The sequence below is a fragment of the Nothobranchius furzeri genome, chromosome 4, assembly GCF_043380555.1.
Source record: "Nothobranchius furzeri strain GRZ-AD chromosome 4, NfurGRZ-RIMD1, whole genome shotgun sequence".
In the NCBI taxonomy this organism is placed as follows: domain Eukaryota; kingdom Metazoa; phylum Chordata; class Actinopteri; order Cyprinodontiformes; family Nothobranchiidae; genus Nothobranchius; species Nothobranchius furzeri.
Window position 1 is genome coordinate 10,854,661 of NC_091744.1, and position 13,879 is coordinate 10,868,539.

Genomic DNA, 13,879 nt, shown 5'->3' on the forward strand with positions numbered 1-13,879 from the left:
AATCAGGCAGAGCTGAGAAAAGCAAGAGACAAAGGACATTTATGGATGCTGAACGTTCATTAAGAAAAGTGCCTGAAACCTGCTTCGTAAGATGAATGCAGAGGAGGAAAAGGTTGGTCTTACAAATCCTAAAAAATGGCAGATAATTGAATTCATGGTGGAAGAGAATAACGTTGTGTGTGTGTGTGTTTTTGTCTTGTTCTGGCAACTCACACACTCCTGACATCTCCAGCTGCGTTCAACTATTTTCTGACGATGTGCAGGAGTCATTAGTCTGATCTTTTGTTTTTTTCCTCCTTAGGTTAATCTGAAAGCCACCCTTCAAGGACAAAATCTTCCTCCGACTGTGAGCCGCTTCCACGGTGACTTAGAGGCCCGACCCGATCTTTGATCATCTCACAACAGAGACACATTTTTGACAGCGCTAATATAACCGTACGTCAGAGGAAGGAGTTAGACTGACTCCCCCAACTGCCCTGAATTACTTGATGCAGGCACAGACATGCATTAGAAAGAAAAGAAAAAAGTAAAGAAACAAAAAGTCACACATGTATTTTTTAAGGTTATATATATATATATATATATATATATATATATATATATATATATATATATATATATATATATATAAAGTACAACATGAAATGACACGACCTGACAAAGCTTAGTGTAAAACTGCCTTCTATAAACACCATATTCTCCCATATATTATTACGCTTAAAAAAATAGACCCTCCTCTATGATAATAATAGTAATGCTAGATTTTCTTCCTTTTTTTGCAAAGCTAAGTAGTACTTAGTGAAGCTCTATTGCAAATGTACATCACTGTGATGGTTTTTCCCTTTGTAGATTTAAGTTTGGGTTGTAGTTTCAGTGTGTGTGACAAAATAAAAGGAGTTTGCTGAGCCTTATCTATGATAATGTGGTGTGTGTGTGTGTGTGTGTGTGTGTGTGTGTGCGTGTGTGTGTGTGTGCGTGTGTGTGCGTGTGTGTGTGTGTGTGTGTGTGTGTGTGTGTGTGTGTGTGTGTGTGTGTGTGTGTGTGTGTGAAAGTCAAACTGCTGTTGTTTAAATTCATTTTTAGGGATGAAATCAATACAATGCACTAAAGCCAGAAACTCCATAATGGAAGAGTGAAATCAGCTTCAACACAGTCCTACGCTTGTTTACTCTGATTTCAGGTGAATGTTGCTAAAAAAAGAACTCCAGCATCTTTAAATTGATTTCATTATGACTATGTGCCCACAAACTAAACACAACATCATAGATGAGACAACATGTAGGCTCAATGTGACCCTTGACCCGTCTTCCTTCCTTGTTTGTGTATGTAGACATTTATTGAATGGGTTTATATAGACTATAAGGATGAATTAGTACTCCAAACGCCAGAGGACTCAAAGTTTTGATTCTGCAGAATCAACAAACACATTTGACTTGTGGTTTTGAAGTATTTTACAAAAGGCAGCAGGTAGCTTGAGAAAAGACCAAAGTCTTGGGTCAAACGGCCTTTTTCTGTAGAGTTCCTGCTGCTCTGAAGCCAGCTGTGAAGGATCTTCAGGTCTCTGAAATGTGAACACGGCTTGGATACCAGTCCTGGTGCTCGAGAGCAGATAGCTTATAGATGGAAAGAGGGAGATTTCTGTGTGTGGATCCGTCGCAGTCGGATGGGGAATTCTGTTTGTGTGTGTTAGTTTAGTTGAGGGGGATTAAACAGCCTCATTGAGAACACCTTATTTAGAGCCTGCTGGTGGTGATAGGTAGATTTGTGTCAATGTGAGGACGACGGTGGAGAGCAGCTCTCCCCCCCACACTCCTATACGATGTAGCTGGTCAGGTCTATGAGATATGAGGTCATGTCGATGATGTGATCCAGGATGCCGTCTTTCTCCTGGTCGTTGGGCATGCCCTGCTCACTTTTCTCACACTGACTTCCAGAGTAGCCGCTCTTACACATGCACTTGTTGGGCTCCACGCACACTCCTCCGTTGCGGCAGGCTGGCTCACATTTGGCTACAGTCACAAGGAAACAGAGTTATCAAACACAAGGCTGGTAAAATGAAGCCACAGAAAGAGTTAGGCGCATAGATTTCATTCCATATCATACATCTAACCATGCTTACCTATACGGCAGAAGGGCCCCTCCCAGCCTGGGCTGCAGCAACACTTGCTAGTAGGCGTGCAAAGTCCATTTTTGCAGTATCTGGAACACGCTGTCATCAGTAGCTCTGGAGGCTGCAGCTGACGCTGGCACTCCTTGGGGGCATGAGGCCTGCAGCAGTTGTTAAAAGGAATGAGAGAAAATCAGGATGAGGAATGAAGCCTCAGGGAGCAGAGGCAGACACATATTTTCTCTTCTGGATATCTTGATGAGTTACTTTCCAAAATACAGTTGATCACTGCACATTTCTTGTTGTGATATTTTTGAAGATATTGTGAAAACGGACATGGGAAATTCCCAAAATCATCCTGTTAATACAGAATCCCCATTGACTGAAACAAAATCTAAACAGATGGGGCTGCATGGGAGAAGTTCTATTCAACATGGGAATGCATTACATGTGTGTGTGTGTGTGTGTGCGTGCGTGTGGAAGTGTATTCATAAAAGTGTTCCGATACCACTTTGTGTAGTCTTAACTTCACAGTTACGGTTTGGTTGATGAAGAAAGAAAACACAAAGCTGCTAGATTCCACAGGTGCTTTCCCAGGTAACCACAACAGGTTAAGGAAGTCATACATGAAGAGGTCGTCCGTGTTGGCTGCAGCACCTACACGTTGTTTGTGAACTCTCCAGAGAATTGATTGCCCAGAACAGAAAGAGGAGAGGCCCACCTAGTGGCACCTTTGCGTTCAGCTTAAGATGATGTTCACTTCCCAGTGAGGTGGCAACAGAGGGAGCAATCTCAGCCGCGTGGAGGAGGTACAGTATATTCCAGAACATAGTCTCTAAACTAAACCCGGTAAAGTAGAAACGATAATGAAATATAGCTTTTTCAACACAACGATGAAACATTTAAAATACAAAATTAAAGCAACACCAAAGAAGCTTTAACAATTCAAGCTATTGCTTTCAAACTGGTTTCAGTGGTTTTTGAGTCAGAAACGTGAGCCACTTCACATTGGACAGCACTCTGTAGCCCTCTGCTGACCAGAAATTGCATTTAAAGTGAGGGTGTGTATTTTCCCTGACGATAGGGGGCAGTACATACCAAAATCATTGCAAGTAAGTGGTATTTTTGTGCTTGAGTAATCGCATAATAATAACATTAGTGTAAAAAAGCCCTGGGTGCAACTTCGTCAGACTGTTCAACCACCAGCAAAATGACAGGAACACCAGACTCCCTTTCATCACTGGCAACGAGCAAACAGGTAAACATGTAAAACAACAATGTTCATGAATGGTCAAAGTTTTGTAACCTCTTGTTATAAATCAGTTAATGCGTTCCGGTAGAAGAAAACTGTGTGTCTAAGATGGCGTTGCCCAGAGACTTAGACCCACTCTCATCTACTTTATACTTGATTTTTATGGTTAAATGTTACGAGGCTGCCAATATTTTCCAACAACTGAGCATAATTTCATTACTTTTTAACAACATGTCAATGGATGTTTCCAGAGATTAATGGTGAAAACTGCACATTGTCACTGTAACAGTTTTGTGGTTCAGGTAGGAACACTAGTGGGAGGTCTCTACCTATTTTACAGCAATAGATATTTCCCATGCTGCTAGCTAACTTGAAGGCTAGCAATTAGCTTTTTCAGTACACCAACCATCGATTAAAAAAAGCATAGGAAGTAGAAGAATTTAGCTTTTTTGAGCCTAGAAGTAAAAGTAAGAGAATAAGGCATTTAGAGGTGAAGCAAAGAGCTAAAACTAGAGCGAGCATTGGTGCGGCCTACTCTCCTTTAAGGAAGCTGAGGGAGCTTACAAAATTGTGGACTGATGGTGACCTGGCTTTGTTGCTACTGGACTTATAAGTAATAATATTTTTGTCAGTGTGGACCTTTTTACTTCGTTAGTGTCAGCTCGTTGTTTGTGCTAGCTACAGCAGGCTGTGGCAGTGTTTATGCTAGTTGTAATTCAGCTTTCAGCCAGTAGGAGGAAGAAGCAGAACATTTATTTTGTGTAGCTTTAATGTCGATTTTGTTAATAGCTGAAGAAAACTGCAGCAGCAAAGTCTGGAAAAGCAGGGTAACATCAAGTATGACATCTGTTAGAGCAGGGATTCCCAAAGTGTGAACCTGACCACAAGTCCACTGCAGCGTTTGTTATTCCGGTCCGCATGACAGCGGATCGCAGATTCAGCCACACCATAAAACAGCAATAAGTCGGTCTGAGGTAAAAGTGAACATCATGGCTATATCTTGTCCCCGATAGACATTTGATTACGCACAAGTAGGTGATCAGCTCAGGTTTACGCAGAGCAGAAGGAAGGAGAGCGCTCTGGCCGCACAGGTTAAACGTTCCTACTTTAAGAAAACCGTTAAATTGCATTGTTTATGTGCTACCTGGGCGCTCTAAACATTTATCCAAAATGAAATCAAAGGAAATTGTAATGGTATTGAATGCTTATTAATTACTATTTAAAAAATGAAAGTGATGGGGAATTTTTTTTAACCCTTTCTGTTTAGCTTGACATCTGATATATATATATATATATATATATATATATATATATATATATATATATATATATATATATATATATATATATAGCCATGCCCCGATGTGGGGGCTGGGGTGGGGGGGGGGTGGGGGGGGTGCGTCGACATGGTCGGGACATAGAAGGGGGTGCGCGGCTAAATAAGTTTGGGAACCACTGTGTTAGAGTGTATAGTATTCACATAAGTGCTTAGTATCGACAAGTACTCAACTGTAAGAATTTGTGCTCAGTTAAAAAAACAACTTGTTTTTAAAATCTGACATTTATGTATCATTAGACATTTTTTTAGATGATTACTTTCAACAATAATTTATCAGCCGATGGTCAATAAATTACTAATGAATAACTGTACAGTACGTGTTATTGTTTACAATCTTACATTTTTCCTACTTTTTGGACAAATTAATTTTCTGGGTTAAAACTTGAGCCCCAGATAACACATGAACAGGATCTGGAAAGTTCATAAGACACAAACATCCCCAGACCATGTGTGTCAGGTTTTGAACACCAAAGAGATGCACTCTGATCGTTTCATATTAAGACAAACATCCAGACATGCACATCAGCAAATTGGCTGAAACTGAATGATTTCATAACACGCTTCAAAAAATCTGGAATTAATACAGCTAGTGTGTAATCAAGTTCAAATGTGAAGCCTCTGTAAGTTCTGCTTAACACTAACCCACCCCACCCACCCACCCACATACACACACACACACACACACACACACACACACACACACACACACACACACACACACACACACACACACAACAGATTAATGTGTCCATTTATAGTGGTGAAAAAAGAAGAAATATTGGTGTGTTAGACATTGTAAAACAATGAGAACAAGTGCACAAGTACAGACACCCAAGGAGGGTAACTGGACTCGTGTGGACTGATTCTGGTATGAGAGCTGAGAAGCATGAGCAGTGAGGTCAGTGTGTGTGTGTGTGTGTGTGTGTGTGTGTGTGTGTGTGTGTGTGTGTGTGTGTGTGTGTGTGTGTGTGTAATGTTTAGGCAATGAGAGAACAAATCTCATCAATCATGGCCAAAGAGCAAATGGTCATTCAGCAGCAGAAGCCAAAACTAAATGTCATTTCGGGCTGATGCAGAAAAACATCTCCATCAGACAAAGCAGCAGTTGGATTTTAAAGGTGATCACCATTTTTACCTGCTACCATTTAACAGTCACAGCATCACACTTTTTTCAAGCGTGGACAAAGAAAAAAATCATTTGATCCCTTTTGGTTCCAGCATCTATCCACCCAAATCTGGATGATTATGGGAATAATTTGTCGTTATAGTAACAAAATTTGGTATTTTTTGAACAAATCAAAAAACCCAAAAATGACTTGGACTTACCACATGCTCTAAATGCCACACAGTGAGTGATGGCAGCGACAATAACGTGACCATGCGTACGTTAGCGTGGCTTTAAATTTTCTTGATGGAAGGTGCTGGGGGTTGATTCCCATGCTCCCGTGAGCACCAAGCCCCAGACTCCATGCCTGCTGGCTTTTGTTGTTGCAGGCTGCGTGCACTTAAAAAAAAATGCAAAAGAACGAAGAAAACAGAAAGAGAAGGAAAGAGAGAAAGAGTAAAAGTCCCCAGAGAATTTGGGGGGGGTCTGTAGCTAACACTGTTAATAGCAGGCAGGGGTCAGCAGCGCTACTAAACAGTCTGTATGACTGCCAGGGTGGCTGTGAAAACAGCACCTGCTGGTAGCGCCACTCCACAAAAGGCAGCTGGGTCAACAGCCACTGTGGGAATTTATCAACTCTGGAAGGGGTGGTGTAAGTGTGAGAGCATGGGAGGGAGAAAAAGCATCTCTGTTCTCACATGAGCTACGTGCATAGCCAGAAAAAGACAAATGATATTATTAAAGGGAAATGACTGAACATATGTTTATATTTCATTTAAAATGTTGTATTAAGTTCAGCAAAGGTAGCCGAGGTGATGAGGCATTAAATGAGGAAGATAAAGGTTAAATACCCCCTGTATCAGAGGGGTGTGGATGCTCTTCTGTGACCTGTTTGGTCATAATTTAGCTGGTGTGTATGTGTGAGTTTAGCCTGTTAGTTGGTGGGGCCTATTTTGATTGACGTGAGGTTATATGTGAGAAAAGGGCTCTGGAGTGGTGTACATTGTGCACCCTAACAATGGCTTAATCAAATGACCCAGTGTGGTCTCCTTTGCTGTTTTGTCATCTGACTCCATTGTTTGGGGGCTCCTTTTGTTGCTTCGTTCCTTGTTTTATTTGTGCTAGAAATTTACTGTGCATTGTGGAAGCCAGTGCTATTCAGTGGGACTGGCAAGCAGCTTTGTTGAGGGGAGGAACACAGCAGAGATGCAGGAATATTTAAGAGGCATAGGAAAATAAAGAAAAGCCCTTTTTTACCCCTCTCTGCAGTGTGCTGGGAGCTAGTTTATAACACACGCTCACACACGCTCGTAGACGTGCGCGCAAGCCCACCACCCACACAGCTTATACTATACAACCCACAGAGGAGCACCCACGGAAAGCTTTCAGAACACATCCAGTCATTTGTGACTTCCATGGCTAATGGAGTTCATCAAGGAGGCCAATTTGAAGTTAACGGTGTCTCTTAAAGTTCTCTGCTCACTGTAATTCACTCTGCCAAGCTGACAAAAGCTGAACGTGTAAAAATTCTTTCCTGGCTTTGTCCTTGTGTGATAGCTGTGGTATGGAGCTGCAACAAAAAGAAAAACTAATGGAAATGGCGCAAATGGCAGCCTTGCCTCAATCAGACCGCCCCAGGGTGGCTGTGGCTGCGAAGTAGCTCACTATTACCGGCAGTGTGTAAATGTGTAAATAATGAAAAGCACTTTGGGTGCCTTGAAAGGCGCTTCATATATCAAATCTATCACAATTATTATCATTATGAATTAGGGACGTAAGAAAATATCAAAATGGCAATATATAGTGATACTTTTTCCAGCTATATTATAATGATATTCAAAAGCTGTTTATTGAATTTACATGCAAACATTTGTGTAATTTCTTTTCTTTTGGTGCATTTCAAATGATGGCCATTAGTTAAGGGCAGCAGTAACTTAGGAGGTAGAGTGGGTTGCCTCATGATGGGAGGGTCATGGGTTCAACTGCGGCTCCCACCAGGGGTATTCTGCTGTTGATGTATTATTATTATTATTATTATTATTATTATTATTAGTAGTAGTAGTAGTAGTAGTATTAGTTTGCAGCAGTGTGCAGTGGGTTTTGTTTCCACCATTGAAACGTATCCCTCTGTTATGGTTCAGATACCTCATGTTAAACATGTTATCAGTTAGAACTGCTTATTGAATTTTCCTACAATAAATTCAGTCAAAAAATGGCTAATAACATCTGACTGAATGTATTGCAATATGTCGTAAAACATTGTATCTCCCCTGTATACGCATCGTATCGCCAGAATTTCACCAATGCACATCTCTATTATGAATGCAATATTTTAGGGCCAACTGTATGCAGTGGCGCCCCCGGATAATTTTCATAGGGGTTGCCAGAGAAAATTATGGGGGTTGCACACCATATTGGTCTGTGTGGTGACTGGGGGAGTTTGGCCTGTGGCGATGCACTGCATGCTTCTTTTTTCTTTTTCATTAAAAAAACAATATGCATCCAACGCGCTTACCTCAAATTTGATGAATGCAATTTTTTCAGAAAGAGATTTCAAACAGTTATGTGAAATGATATTTTAAAATTGATTGTAACATTTTAGAACTCTTTATTTAATTAACCTGTGGCTGTCTTCACTAAAACATCCACAAAACTATAGATTTAAACTTTTGTGTAGAAAATATTGAGCAGGAGAAACTCTGATTATTTATTTTCTCATTAATTGAATATATATTATTGGATTTCACATTTTTGTCTGACTAAATGTTATTAACATATTTAGGGCTGAAACGATTCCTCGAGTACCTCGAATAATTCGAGTACAAAAAATCCTTGAGTCAAATTCTCTGCCTCGAGGCTTCGTTTAATTCATGTTTAATTAATTCATGGCTTTGCAATCACCCGGGGTCACGTTTCACCCGGACCGAAATAAGTGACGCACATATATACTGCACTGAATGCACACGCGAGTAGCGAATGTAACTTAACTTTCTCCCAAAAATAAAACAAACCTTAACTTTCTCTTAAGCCATGGCGGACAACGTGGACCCCGGTGGAGTGCGAAAAAGACAGAAAATGTCAAAGGTGTGGGACCATTTTTCACGTCGTAAGGCGGAAAACGTAGTCCAGTTTAAAAACTGTAAAATGGATTTAGCCTACCACAACACCACATCCTCCAAGCTGCAGCATCTGACCAGGAAACATCCACATGTAAACGTCACTTCTGCAAGCGGACTCTGTGCCTCTACAAGATAATGCATTTTAGCCTGTATTTCTATATATTCTGCAGACACTGTGCGACTTTTTCATTTGTAGCACTCAGTTTCAGCTCACACCGTACGTCTGGTAGCAACACGTCAGTCCTAAAATGTGCTAAAAATAGCAGTTTTTACAACACGTCGGACTTTTTACTATGTTGTTATTGATGTCCGTTGTCCCTCAGGATTGCTGCAGGAGGACACAGGTATTTATGAGAGTGACGGAGGAAAACGAAAGAAAGTAAATAAATGTTGTGTGATCAGTATAATTTGACATAACCACGGCAAACATGCTTTCTCGACAATCCTTGTTAATGTGAGGGAGAAAAGTGTAGAAAAAGTGTAGAAATTAAAACGGACGTGTGTTAATAGGGAAACAGCTGGCGAGCCATGTTTGCGCATGCGCCGTGAGCAGTTCTGGTTCTGTTTGGGCCGCAGCCGCTCACATTTGTTTACTGTGAAGTAAAGTTGAAGTGCTGAAGTTTTGAAAACTAATTTTGAATAAAACTTGAAGAATAACTGGCAATTGCTCATTTTAAGAGGTCTTTCATATTTTATAACATGCTATTTGATATAATGGTTTACAAACGCAAAAGTAATTTATTAGAGTACTCGATTAATCGATAGAATATTCGATAGAGTACTCGATTACAAAAATATTCGATAGCTGCAGCCCTATAATTCGTGTGAACATTAATAAGGTTTATTAAAGAACAGTGGTCTTCTCTGGTGTGGCTAGCAATTTTCTAGGGGTGCCCAGTTCACACGGCAGGATAATGATGCAGATTTTTGACCAGCTCTGCTCCTTCACACAATCTTAAAGGAGTGGTTGACTCGTTTAATCAATACATTAGCAGTGGTCGCTAGTGGGAATGAATGCCTTGTCGTTCTCCGGGGGGAAAATGTACCGGTGTACCATTTCTCTGACCTAAAAGTTGCCCACATCACATCCTTTCCTAATGTCCAGAAGGGTGGTTTGGAGCACAGGCTGGGTGTTTTGCTAATCTGCAGGAAATATTGATGACAAAGATATACAGAAAGTAGCCAATACTTATCAGGAATATCGCTAGGTTGTTCGTTAGATGCTTATGGAAGAAAAAAGTAATGAAAGAGGTTTGAAGTTACCAACACTATGTGAGAGTTGTGCTTGATTTTCAACTCGAATCAGCGCAGGATTAATCCGCGAGGGAGGAGCAAATAATCAACACATGAACACTTTGTTTTTATCCATCCCTCCATTTTCTTCCACTTATCCGGTGTCGGGTCATGGAGGCAGCAGTCAAGCAGAGAGGTTAGGGTTAGCCAGCCACTTGAGCAAGCTCTTCTGGGGGAATCCCAAGGCAGTCCCTTCAGAGTGTCCTGGGTCTTCCTTTGGGTGTTCTCCCAGTTGGATGTGGCCAGAAAACCTTACCAGGGAGGAGTCCTGGAGGAAAATCTTACTCAGCTCTCTCTTCACCACAAGAGACCGAGACAATGCCTGCAGTACTATAGACACAGCACCAATCCACCTATCGATCTCCTGATCCATCTTTCCCTCACTCGTGAACAAAACCCCGGGATACCTAAACTTCTCCACTTGAGGCAGGACCTCATCTGTGAGCTGCAGAAGGCATTCTACCCTTTTCAGACTGAAGACCATGGTCTAGGATTAAGAGGAGCTGATTTCCATTTCAGCCGCGTCACACTTGACCGCAAACCACTTCAGAAAAGAGCTGAAGATCACATTCTGATTAAGCCAACAGGCCACCAAAATGGATCCCCTCAACACCTTGGCCGTGCCTAGAAATCTGGCCCATAATAGTTAGGAACAGAATCGGTGACGAAGGGCGGCCTTGGCAGATTCCAACTCTCACCGGAAAGGAGCCCGAGTTACTCAAAACCCAGATCGTAATTGAGGTTAAAATTAAATTAACTGACCCACCCTTGTCACATTTAACGCAGTTTCATTTGTCTTTATCTTGTAGCGTACCACACCAAAACATACCTGCATCCTTACCCATTAGTGACCTCTGAAATCTAAGCTCTGTGCACTGACTAATGGTTATGAACATCCAGAACATATTTTGGTCATCATAAAAAGATTATATCATTTAAAACATGTTCATCCCACAGCTCCACCACAAAATAAGCTCCCTTCACCACTTCTTCTCTCCAATACACCATTACTCAAACCACACACATTGAAAGTGTTTCAAAATGCATGGTGGCCTATTTATTATTGGAGGGGTACTCCAACTGACAAACAAATACCTAGAAATGAAGTCATCTGGCCAGGACATGTTTACACAAACACTGCTGAGCGATTTTATGGCTGATGTTTCCTTGTAAGTCTTTACCACTCTCTTCCTAACGGCTCCTCCTTCTTCCCCTCCACCGCCTCTGTGTTTCCAAACACCAAGCTGATCAAAACATAGCATTTGATGCAGTACTGGACCACAGAAACCACTTGACTCTAAAACAGACCTCTGTCTGAATATGCTTTAGGGTCTAGATGTCCTTGTAGAGTGGAAGAGAAAAGATGGGTTGGACCACCAAACTTGATAGGTCAGACAGTTTAGCTACCCAGTTTACTCCTCCCCGTCACTAGCTCTCCATCCTCCTTGTAACAAGATCCTAATAATGAAGCTAGTGAGTATTAGGAGTCAGGACTCCAACACCAAAGGCTCTACACAGACTAAACAGATCCAGTTAATGGTGGAAAGAGCTGATCTGTTGGAGAAATGCGTCCAGCGGCCATGCCAGAATGCATACATACAAAACAAGTCACTGGGGCCCCTTTGAAACATCTGTAGTTTAATTAACTGTGCTAATGCCTGGGTGGTACTGTCATCACCCAGGAACAATCAGCTGCAAATATGTTACTATGGTAAATATGAAGCTTCCAGATTCTCCTTTTGAGAGCTTGATTCTGTTTTTAAAAATTCTCTTTTGGTCAAATAGGACCTAAAGATGTCTAAATCATTGGAGTTTTGTTACTCACGTAAACAGTTTGGGCTGATATTGTGAGGGTTCTCTCGCCAAAAAACAGATGGGTCAGTTCGACACTTCTTATGAAGCTAGCATTTGTAGCAGTTCTTTCCTGACGTGACAACGTCAAAACCACAACTCTTGACCCGTTTTGTGTTTTAGTTTCTCCATCTTGAGAAACAAATGTTTTTCATTATCAGAGTGATTTCTAATACTTGAGTGCACATGGTATTGATTATCATTTAGTGGGGCTACATTCACACACGTCACCTCGGTACTTTACCACCAAGAACTTGAGTATAACCTAGGCTTTCCACTGGACGCGTAAGTGTTGCGTAACGTAATAAACTTGTTTTCCCCGTGTGGTAAACAACGGTCAGCTACTTCACACTGGGGAAATTTCAGATGCAAATGTTTATTGAAAGCGTTGCACACAGCTGGACCCATAAGGTCGCAAAATCACTGGAGAATTTCAAAACCACGCGTGATTTTGGCCGTTCAAATGATAACAAGCAAAGAGAAAGATGGCAGCATGCATCCCAAAAGGTATATGCTTTACTTTCTTTTAAGTTTTAAGTTTCTGTAATTCTGCATGTCATTTTTTTAAAGTTACCGGATGTTTTCCACTGCTTCGTGTTTGACTTCCTGTCTGGCCTAATCTGAACTGCTAAGCTTGAGGGGTTCTGGAAGCATAGAACGTAAATTTTGAAGAGACAGAACACTACTGTTATGGCCATCAGTTGTTTCAGAAAGTATCACAAGTAGAATTCCTTTTCCAAGCTTTATTCTAACCTACGTCACATATAGCAGAATCAGGCATCCATCTTAACTCCCTCATTCACTTCTCTCTCTCACCTACTTCTCTGATCCAACACCGCTCCCTAATAGTAGAAACAACATAACAGTAACATCCAATATAACAGTGGCTAAATGCTGCATAATGTTAATCAATGTTTATGTAGTCAATGGAAAGGTTATGCCTAATTTATACTTCTTTGTCTGCGTTGGTGCAAAAACAAGCAACGAAATTATCCGTCGGTGCAAGGGTTCTCCGACAGGTTCACAAAGGGTGATGGAGACATGCCCAAATTTTTAAATATCCATCGAAAGTGACACACACCGCAAGTTTGTGATTGGTCAACATGCCGCTTCCTGCAAGTTTGTCAACAGCACCGCCATTGCCCTGTTAGAAAGTAAAAAGCTATTTAGTGGCAGACCCGAAACCGACAGAAGAACGCATCACGGGAAAAAGTCCGAAAATGTGAACGTTTATTCACCTGTGACTGAAGAAGTACAAAGAAATACGGAGCAAACATTTTATTAATGGATGGAAATGACTAGAAATGCAGGCTTAAAGCATGTTCTAGAGGTGGTGACTGCATAAAGAGGTGGAGGAGAATGAAAGACTAATTATTATATTAGTTATAAAGTATCTGAAATATGTAAACATATTAGCAAGTACACTATCGTGGACCGGATACGTGACTGTAATTGTGGCATGATACCACAAAAAGCTCTACTCTGTTGTCCTGGCGGGGAATTGCTTTGCACTCTCCCCAAGTCACGAAAAAGTCAAAGAGCAAAACATCTCTGTCAATGCATGTGCGTCTCTCATGGAGCTGACTGAGATGAATAAATCAGGCTTTAGATGATCTTAAAGAAAATAGATGGAAAAACGCTCTGTTCAGAAAAGTCTGACAGATCTACGTTACCCTGTCACTTAACATTCATGGACCCAACCAACTTAAATAGCAACGGAGAAGGCTGCAGAGCATGTTTCAGTTAGTAGAAGCTAACCGTTAGCATTTGCAACTCCACCACATGGCAGGACTCCTCCAGACTTTTGTTCATT

The 13,879-nt window shown here is 41.2% G+C and overlaps 1 protein-coding gene across 1 annotated transcript in view; it reads right to left on the bottom strand.

Moving 5' to 3' along the window:
• Window positions 1-1,498: 1,498 nt before the first annotated feature.
• Window positions 1,499-13,879, bottom strand: part of hhip (hedgehog interacting protein) — a 42,589-nt gene continuing 30,208 nt past the window's right edge. Inside the window, exons 12-13 of the mRNA XM_015965733.3 lie at window positions 2,120-2,268; window positions 1,499-2,009 (exon numbers count right to left, since the gene is read on the bottom strand). Coding sequence (XP_015821219.1) covers window positions 1,813-2,009; window positions 2,120-2,268 — 346 coding nt within the window. The 3' untranslated portion in view covers window positions 1,499-1,812. The remainder of the gene's footprint in view (window positions 2,010-2,119; window positions 2,269-13,879) is intronic.